The 9,831-nt window shown below is 46.1% G+C and overlaps 2 protein-coding genes across 2 annotated transcripts in view; both read right to left on the bottom strand.

Annotated features, from left to right (window-relative positions):
- ALDOB (aldolase, fructose-bisphosphate B) overlaps positions 1 to 9,831 on the bottom strand; it is a 166,936-nt gene that overhangs the window by 67,415 nt on the left and 89,690 nt on the right. The window lies entirely within an intron of this gene.
- Positions 1,826 to 9,831, bottom strand: part of GRIN3A (glutamate ionotropic receptor NMDA type subunit 3A) — a 94,809-nt gene continuing 86,803 nt past the window's right edge. The window contains exons 8-9 of the mRNA XM_053371626.1: positions 9,416 to 9,489; positions 1,826 to 5,584 (exon numbers count right to left, since the gene is read on the bottom strand). Coding sequence (XP_053227601.1) covers positions 5,215 to 5,584; positions 9,416 to 9,489 — 444 coding nt within the window. The 3' untranslated portion in view covers positions 1,826 to 5,214. The remainder of the gene's footprint in view (positions 5,585 to 9,415; positions 9,490 to 9,831) is intronic.

Genomic DNA, 9,831 nt, shown 5'->3' with positions numbered 1-9,831 from the left:
CTGGGAATAGCTGGGAAAAGGCAGATCCATCTTGGGGAACCAACCCCCTCTTGAGGACCAACCATACTGTGAGATCTGGACTCCATCTAAATATGTGACTAAATCATACTAAAGCTATGACAGTCTCGGCTGCGCCGTCTTTTCTCCAAAGGAGCACTGACCCTGGTTGAGGAACAAGACCCCCTGGGATCCCATGTTATTCCCATCTCTGTAGGAATAACAATATATACATATAGGCCTACAGAAGGAAACATCTATTCCTGGTTCCCCTGAGTTTTTGTCATAATTTAAGAGTATGGGAAGTAATTTTGGTGCTGCAATAAATTAAGGGAGCCAGAAATCCTTGTCTGATCTACTGCAGATCAACCAGAGATCTACCAGTGCACACCTGGAATCCCATCTTTATCGTAGGAGAATTAACATGCGCCATGTTTTAACTCCTGCCCTTTCTGTGTTTGGTTTGCCAGTCACAGTTCAACTGAAATATTTAATCTGTAGTGCATCCATCAAGAGCCGCCTCAAACTTCAGGCTGCTGAGCTGTTTCTGCCCATCAGGAGACGAACGGGGCAGAAGGTTTTGTCAGCTGGGCATCAGAGGCGTATGGACTGCTACCTACTTGAAGAGTTCCTGACAGTCGAGACAGACAGTTGTGGCTCAATTGAAACTTGACATGTGCCACATAAAACCTGTGCATAGTGTGAGTTTCTATTTCATGTTCTAGCCCATCCTATCTGTCTCGGGTGGCTGGAAGCAGGTTTCAAAATCTTTTCAGCTGTTAATACACTTATAGGATCAATGTGAGTCACCACCCTTGACTGCTTCGCTTCCTGGCATCCTGGAATGTACTGCTTACATAAAGGACTCTGAAGCCCTGCAGAACTTGCTTTGGGCATCTGGTTGGAGAGAGAGAACCAAGAGATCTGTTTTCCACTGAGCTGTCCTTCCTGGTGTATGGGCTGCATAAATGGAAGATGTTCAGTGCCAGAGAGCAGCAATCTCTGTATTTGCAGGGGATCTTTTAAACCTGAAACAGACGGGTTGTAGCTGCACTACTTTCTCCCAGAAGCAGAAGAGAATTGAAGTGGAAAGAGCGGATATAAACTCCGGCTGTGTGCGCGCAGCCCATTGAGGGAAGATCCATAAGCTGGTGGAGGGAGAGTGTCTCCCTGTTGATGCAACTGTTCCATAGAACGCAGACCTAGGAATAGATGCCTAGATGCTAGGCTGTTTTGCATGGGTATTGGGGCCGTGGAAACTGCTGTGTCCGCTTTGCCAATACGGTGGTACCTTGGGTTACATATGCTTCAGGTTACATATACTTCAGGTTACAGACTCTGCTAACCCAGAAATATTACCTTGGGATAAGAACTTTGCTTCAGGATGAGAACAGAAATCGTGCAGCGGCAGCAGGAGGCCCCATTAGCTAAAGTGGTGCTTCAGGTTAAGAACAGTTTCAGGTTAAGAACGGACCTCCGGAACGAATTAAGTACTTAACCTGAGGTACCACTGTAGAGAGTTAACTAGCTGCCGTGTGCATTCCTTTAGCTGGGAGCGCTGCCCCTGCAGCAAACACCCCAGTGTTAATAAATTTCAGCAGGACTCGGGTGTGCTTTTAACGGTCTCACGATCATGTTCCATGTGTGAAAGTTTCCTATCATTACATCAGCGTATAAAAGTCACCTGAAAGCCTATGGTTGCTGATAATAAACCAATATTATAGACAAGGCAATCATGGGATCCTGGGTTGGTCTTCTCCCTTGATCAAAGTGGATTTGCTCTTCAGACAGCAACAGTAACCCATCATGCAAATCAACCAGCCTAAAAAAAATACTATTAAAATTTATTTCAAAACCAAAAACATACAACCATGACCAGCACCTCCCTGACCCCCACCAACCCAGCAACCGGAGTTTTCAACCAGAAAAGGGAGACGATAGCCAGAGCTGATTTGTAGAAGTTGGGGGTGGACTTCATTAATTCGCACCAAAGCTGCTGAATGTCTAGTAGTGCTGGCTTTCTGTTGGGTAATTGAAAGAACAAAAGAAAAGAAAGTGTCATATGTACCAGAAGAGGAGGGAAAGAGAAGGGGTTTTCTGGTAGGGTAAAATTGCCTGGTGGCCCTTAGTGGGAGATGCTATCTAGTAATATTGGAAGCTACCTTATACTGAATCAGACCATTGCTCTATCTAGGTCAGACAGGCAGTGGTTATTTGGGAGTTTCCCAACCCTACCAGGGATTGAGACTATATGCAAGGCAGGTGCCATATCAATAAGCTATTCTTCTAGGCATTGGCCAGTATACATCCATTGGGTTCTCAAGCCTTGGGATTCAGAGAAAGCAGTGAGCCAAGATTCAGTGGCTGCATTCCTTTAAGTTCCACACATGGATATTAGATGCATAGGGAAGTCCATGTGGCATATGTGTAGCCCTATTTCCCCCCCTTATTGCCCTGCATTAGGCAGAAAAACTTGAAAAGTGAACCTGCTGCCAAATCGTGGTGAGCAGGCTACTTTGGCACGATTCCTGCCTCCTCGCTCACTGTTCGCCTGCCTTTCCATGTAATGAGCACCCTGGATCTATGGTAAGAGTAGAGTTCTCAGTTCCACTGGCTCCCAAGCAAGGCATATGTGGCCAGTTTGGCACATAAGCAGGCAACTGCCCTAACTCTGTGGGGGAAGAAATGCCTGGTACCCAAAGTAGCATGAGAGCACGTATAGCAGGGAGCCTCAGGCCTAGCTGAAGGAATGTCTCCATCCCCATTGTTCAGCCCAGACACTGAGGTCTAGCTCTGAGGGCCTTCCAACAGTTCCCTCGCTGTGAGAAGTAAAGTTACAGGGCCTTCTTTGTAGTGGCGCCTGGCTTTGGAATGCCCTTCCGTCAGGTGTCAACCAGATAAACAACTATGCGACTTTTAGAAGACAGCTGAAAGGGAACCCTGTATTGGCAAGTTTTTAGTGTTTGGTGTTTTGCTGTGTCTTTTATATTCTGTTTGAAACCACACAGAGTGGCTGGGGCAACCCAATCAGATGGGTATAAGTATATTATTTATTTATTTACTTATTTAGGGCCAAATGAATCCATAAGAACTGTAGAGCCCTTGGAATGCGTCTAACTCTTTGAAGTGTGGTAATTCCTCTTGCTTGTCTTTATGAAGAGATGTGGGGAGGCCTCTGATTCTCTCTCTCCCCCCCCCCCCCGTATAAAGGTCACAGTTACCCCGATAGCTCCACCCACTTTTGTCTCTTGCCCCACCCACCCCTGGAACACACCCCTTGCGAAGGAATATGTCCCTCTGGCTAGAGAGTCTCCACCCCTTACCTATGGAAACAGGGATATAGTATGTCTCAAAGCAACATGCTAAATGGCCCACACTGGTAAAAGAGTCTTTGTCCCTTATCAGTGGTGTAGAGTGAAATTTTTCGTAGGGGAGCAGCTCGCAAGGGCGATGGGGATGTTGTGTGTGTGAGCATTGTACCTCCCTCCCTAAGCCAGACAGAAGCTTCCTGGGCTTTGGGAAAGAGTCGTCAGGCCTGATGGGATACTGGAGCCCTGCTGCCTCCTTCCCAAAGCCAGTTGGACGTTGGGAAGAGGGTAAAAAATGGTTCTTGAATCCTTCAAAGCATCGCGTCTCTTTCCCTAAGCCAGGCAGAAGCTTCCCGGTTTTGGGGAAAGAGGCGCCAGGCTTTAATGCTTTAATACTCTAATTTACTGGGAACGTTTAGGGAACTAATCTAGTCCCCTTAGTCCAGCGACTGAACGTCACTGCTCCTTATGTATGCATGGGTTGTGGGGAAGTGTAGGTGGGATGATTTGCCTGTTTGGTTGTATGCCGTTGGACATTTTTTCGCACCCACTGCTTGCATAGCACCCGCATAAAGAACAAACATCGACAACTGGAGAGCAAGCCACCACCGGCAACTTACACAACACATTTCACGGAAGGATACCACGTCGTGCTTCAAAAACATTTAAAGCCATGGCGCCGGCTTTTAGACCAACCCAATAAGCCAGAGGTTCCCCATCAACAGCCTTAAAACAACAGGTCCCGAAATCATGACTGGGAATCTTAGGCAAAATAGATAAAAGCACTCTGGAAAACTAGAAACACTTCAAGAAAAACCATACAATAGATAATTTTATCTGTAGCTTTTTTCAAAAAATAATAATTTTAAAATATTCTTTTTTTGTGTGGAAAACCGGAGTACAAAGCCTGCTGATTCTCTGAAAGAACCTGAGGGTGGCTGGGCCCTGCCCTGACAACTGATTTTTGAGAAGGGAACAGGGCAGAAGTTAGCAAGGAGATGTCTGATTGTATTTGATCGCTGAGAGCTGATCCACACACCAGAGCTAGGATGTGGCAGTTGAGTTCTGGACTGTACCGTTGAAAAAGGGAAGAGTGGGAAGCCACATTTTGAGTGCTCCCCCACAGGGAAAAAACGAGAACCCTGCCTGCATGTTGGTTAAGGCTTGGTGCTGATAACACCAAGGCTACAGGTTTGATTCCCATATGGGGCAACTGCAAACTCCTGGCTTGCAGAGGGCTGAACTAGATGATTTCTTGGGTCCCTTCCAACTCTACAGTGGTTTGGTTCAGCAGCCCAGCATAGGGGGATATCGATAGCAGTGTTGTTGAGATTGGCTAATGAAATTAACAGAAAGGTTTCACGCTAACAACGCCTTGGGGTTCCTCAGCACGCAAAGGTGTATTTCCCCCCACCCACCCCCACCCCCAGGCAGACCGTAACAAATTCCACTAGCAAACTCCAAGCAAAGCACCACCAGGACGCACAAATCTGAATCATCATTTTAAGTCTTTCAAAAAATAAAATAAAAAGCACAGAAAGGGCTAAAAAGTGGGGATTCCATTTGAGAGCGTGGCAAGAAGAAAACCAGGGAGCTGTGTGTTCTGGATGCTTGGAAGAATCCCCCAGAGGCTTGGAAGTGTTTCCTGCAGCCTGAGGGTCAACCCTTCTTCAGATGGAGGGCGAAGTTTTCCCACGGAGCTGTTGCCTCTTTGAAACGTTCCCGGAAGAGGGAACCAAGGGTGCTGGTGCCTTCTGCAAAAAAATGCTGGTTTTGCAGGAAGCAGCCGTATTGCTTGTTGATTCCGGTGCCGCTTTCTGGCATTACAAAAAAAAGGGAGAGAGAAAGAAAAGTGCATTATGAATAGTTACAGGGAAGAGAGGGCTTGTGAGGGCCGGAGCCCAGCCACTTAGGGCTCCGCAGTCCTGTTTGTCCTCTGAAACTCTTCCAGCTCCAGTTTCCTGCTCATGGCCAACTGCAGTTCCTGCTTGATAACCTGAATCTGCTTCTCCAGCTCGGAGAGCTCTTGGATCACAGAGGTCCTGGCCACGTTGAGGGAGTCCGCTTTCCCGTTTGTGGTCAGCGATGCTGGGGAGTCTCTCGTCAGGAGGGGGAGAGGGATGTCTTGCTGCTGCTGCTGCTGCTGCTGCGGCGGCGACTGTTGCTGCTTAAGCACCACTTCGTTCTGGCTCTCTTCACTGCAGATGTATTTCTTCCGAAGGCAGTTGCCTGGGCTGGCTGTGTTCCAGACTGAATGCTGGCTGTTCCCTGCGTTGGACCTGGGGAAAAAAAAGTCACAGTTATTTCTGCCCTACCTACAGTGATGGAATATTTGCTGAAAGCACTCAAAATTTCACAAATGCCCAAACAGATACAATCATACCTCGGGTTACAGCCGCTTCAGGTTGTGTTTTTTTTGGGTTGTGGACCGCTGAAAACCGGAAGTACCGGAATGAGTTACTTCCGGGTTTCGGCGGTCGCGCATGCGCAGAAGCGCTAAATCATGCTTTGCGCATGCGCAGAAGTGCCGAATCGCAACCTGCAGTATTTTCAATTACCATGGAAAATATGGATTGATATAATAGAGTATGGAATAAGATGCAGCTTTAAATGTTTAAAATGGGACTCCAGGGAGGGGATAGGGGGAAGTCCTGAAGTTTGGAGGAATCTCTGTATATGTATTTGATTTTTTAAAAATAATTTTGTATTGTAAAATCAAATAAAAGTGATTTCATTTATTATTATTATTATTATTATTATTATTATTATTAAACAAGACTTCCTTATTTTCATAGGCGAAATGTTGGAGGGTACGCCAGGAGTGGGGATGGTGTGGCTCTCCCAATGTGAATGGACTCCCACCAGGATGGTCCGGGATGATGGTTTCCCAGCCCTGACTTACATTGTGCCAATGGTAAAGTAAGGGGAAACCCCCAACTCTTCCTCCGCCTGTTCTTGGCCACCTCTTGCTTCCAATGTGTGTATGCAGGTGATGCAAATGTAGGAATACTGCTAGATCAGCGGTTCTGAACCTGTGGGTCCCCAGATGTTGTTGGACTACAACTCCCATCATCCCTGAGCTCTGGCCTTGCTAGCTAGGGGTGATGGGAGTTGTAGTTCAACAACATCTGGAGACACACAGGTTGAGAAAGGCCGTGCTAGATGAAACTAAGGGCCCATCAGGTTCAGCATCTTATTTCGAACAGCATCCAGCTGGAAAGTCCACCAGCCCCCCCTTCCCTTGTTTGCTTTCCCACGAAGCGGCATCCATCGACAAAACTACAGAGAAAATGTCCAGCCCATAGGGCATCAGATTTCGGTTCTACAGACTCTTTTTAAGAGATAAGAGCTGAGCAATAAAAAGAAATGGCCCGGGGCATATGCTAAGCACAGACACACTGTGGGGCAGAATCCACCTGCAATGAGCTTTTGTTTTCAAAAAAGAAAACAGGGGCCAAAAATATGCCACAGATCCAGACTGTGTGTGAACCACGTGGAAGAAACAAGCATACAGTCTCCACTGATTCTAGAATAAAATGTTGTGTGTATGCGGCCCTATACTAAAAAATGCTCCACTTATCAGACGTTGTTTCATTTTCATCTCAGTTATTTTATTACAACATTTTAATCACATCATTTTCTAAACGTTTGCAGGCCTTATTACTCAAATTTAAGTTTGTTTTCTTCTTTTGCTCTTATTGTACGGAGTATTTTCAACTGGTGTATTCTTTGCAAATCTTATATATTGTGTGCATGTTTACAATAGACAGTTGAAGAAGACCTCTGGTCAAAACATCTTTGGTTTAGGTATGGTAAGTTTTCTGAAAACGAGTTCATATTATTCTGTTTCGTGGAATTTTGATATCCAGATCCCAATTTGCTTGCAGAGGTTCATGTCCCCACTCAGCCATGAAGCTCACTGGGTGACCTTGGGCCATTCCTGATCTCTCAGCCTAACCAACCTCACAGGGCTGTTGTTAGGATGAAATGGGGAGGTGGAGAACCATACACATGCTGGTCTGTGGGATGCAGGAGTTGACGGCAGATGGTGAACATCTTACCCGCTGCCAGCTAACAATCTCACTTGTAAGATTTTTTGCTTCTGCTAGATCCACATAGAGAATGTTGACCCCTAGGCCAAAGAATTTGCACTTAGCAAAATCTATGCTGACTGAAGCAAATGAATCCTGATACACTTGAAACCGTCAAAGAGGCAAGGGTGTGCATGTACTCTGTTTTTTATAGGTAAAAGGTAAAGGACCCCTGGGCGGTTAAGTCCAGTCAAAGGGGACTATGGGGTTGCGGCGCTCATCTCGCTTTCGGGCCGAGGGAGCCAGCGTTTGTCCACAGACAGCTTTCCAGGTCATGTAGCCAGAATGACTAAACCGCTTCCAGCGCAATGGAACATCTGGGGAGTGCACAGAAGTGCACAGAAATGCCATTTACTTTCCCGCTGCAGCGGTACCTATTTATCTACTTGCACTGGTGTGCTTTTGAACTGCTAGGTTGGCAGGTGCTGGGACAGAGCAACGGGAGCTCACCATGTCACAGGGATTCGAACTGCCGACCTTCTGACCAGCAAGCCCAAGAGGCTCAGTGGTTTGGACCACAGTGCCACCCGTATATGTGTGTGTGTGTGTGTGTGCATGCACGCACACCCTGTGCCTTCTGGGAAATGTATGATTGAAGAAAGTGCCAGAGTATTATTCCCTAGGGAAATAATAATACAGTAGAAGCTATTTTCATCAATCCTCTGTTTCTTCTCGTTTTCCAATGCAGCAGCTATCTAAAGGAATAAATGAGTTTTATCGTGGGATGGAGGGGGAGTTTTGCTACACTGTTCGACTGCATTAATTCATTATAGTTTGGTGCCTATGCTCTGGTTCAGCAGCACGGCCCTGTGGACATTCTCGGTGAATCTGCAACAGAAACGCTGCTGGTTTGAACAGGCTTGGGGCTGGGAGGGTTCCAATTAGACCCAGCAAATGTAAAAGGGATATTTTTTATGATGGTGCACGACCCTTCCTGCTGGAGAGATCTTGGCCCCGCCATCTCATGCAGAATTGTTCTTTCTATCAAGAGTGTTTGGGAAGTCACATTTGCCCGGGGATTTAGTTCTGTCAGATTTCCCAAACTTGCCCTACGGTCAGGCTGGGTTTGTTACGGGGACATGGAAAGGGAAGGCAAAATGGGCTCCGTGGAAAAGCAGAGGCAGGCACAGTTCGTGTGACTCATGGCATGAGTAACGCCAGGGCACTAAAAACACAGCTGTCAGACTTGACACAGTGTTGCGGTGCCAGCTTGTATACTTAAGCCTTTTAAAGAGCAATGGAATCATGTTGTAAACGACGCATTATTATTATTTTTTTAAAAAAGGTCCGTGGTAACAGTGTTGGAGAAAACAGGTTCACAACTGTGGTGCATTTTTCCAACAAGTCTGAATAGGCTGAAAATAAATGTATGCCTAATTATAATTTCTGAACAGATCGTACAATGCCTGGCATTGCGAGGCTTTCTCCATTCCTCAGTTTGCACATAAGGAAAGGGATTTGAGCACACAGAACAGCTTGGCCTACATCTGCAAACCTGCACTGGGATGCTGACCTTTTTGGGGGGATGAAAGGGCAAATTCAAAAATTTGCCTTCCGTGAGTGTGCTGCTGCTACAGATGAGGAAGTCGACTGAGGGGTGCAGCTGCCACTGTGGGTTGCTCCCCCTGTTTTTCTAGACGTGGTTGTCTTAATGGGAAGTTTGTGTGCCAAGCACATTGAAAGGAAAAAAAGTGATTACATGTCTGACTGTCATGTCACTGCTGGGTCAGACAGCTATAGTGTATATATAATAAAATGATGTGAATGGAATTGCTCCCTCATATAAAGTCATACAGCCAAAGGCCATTCTTTATGATTTACGATTCTCTTGGCACAATAATAAAAATGATTTTCAGTTTCTCTTCAGTGTGTGACTCACATTATACACTACAGTTTTCCCAAGTGTTTCTCTTTCATTTTCCTTAACAAAAAAAAAGGGGGGGGGGTGTTTTGTGTCATGGGAGCCAATATCTACAGATTCATCTGGAAACAAGGGGTTTTAAAAGTCATTTTTCTTACCTCTTTTCAACTCGCTTTGCTTTAGGCTGGTGTTTGTCTTCAATAAATGAACTATTTAGAGCACGGTGCAATCTCTAGAGGAAAAGCAGGGAACAAATTAATCAGTAGCATAATCAGCCTTGCATTTTAGGGTGGAGTGGACAGGAAAAATGAATGCTGCATGTAACAGGCTGCGATTTTGTTGAAGCGAAGCACAGTGGAACCTTGGTTCTCGAACGGCTTAGTTGACGAACAAATCGACTCCCCAACGCTGAAAACCCAGAAGTAAGTGTTCTGGTTTTTCAAATGTTTTTGGGAAGCCAAACGTCCGATGCAGCAGTCTGCTATTGTTTCCAGGACGCCTGCACCAATTGGAAGCCACACCTTGGTTTCTGAACGTTTCGGGAATCGAACGGACTTGCGGAACGGAAGAAGTT

The sequence above is a fragment of the Podarcis raffonei genome, chromosome 17 (genome assembly GCF_027172205.1).
Source record: "Podarcis raffonei isolate rPodRaf1 chromosome 17, rPodRaf1.pri, whole genome shotgun sequence".
In the NCBI taxonomy this organism is placed as follows: Eukaryota; Metazoa; Chordata; class Lepidosauria; order Squamata; family Lacertidae; genus Podarcis; species Podarcis raffonei.
This window is presented reverse-complemented; position numbering and strand designations above follow the sequence as displayed.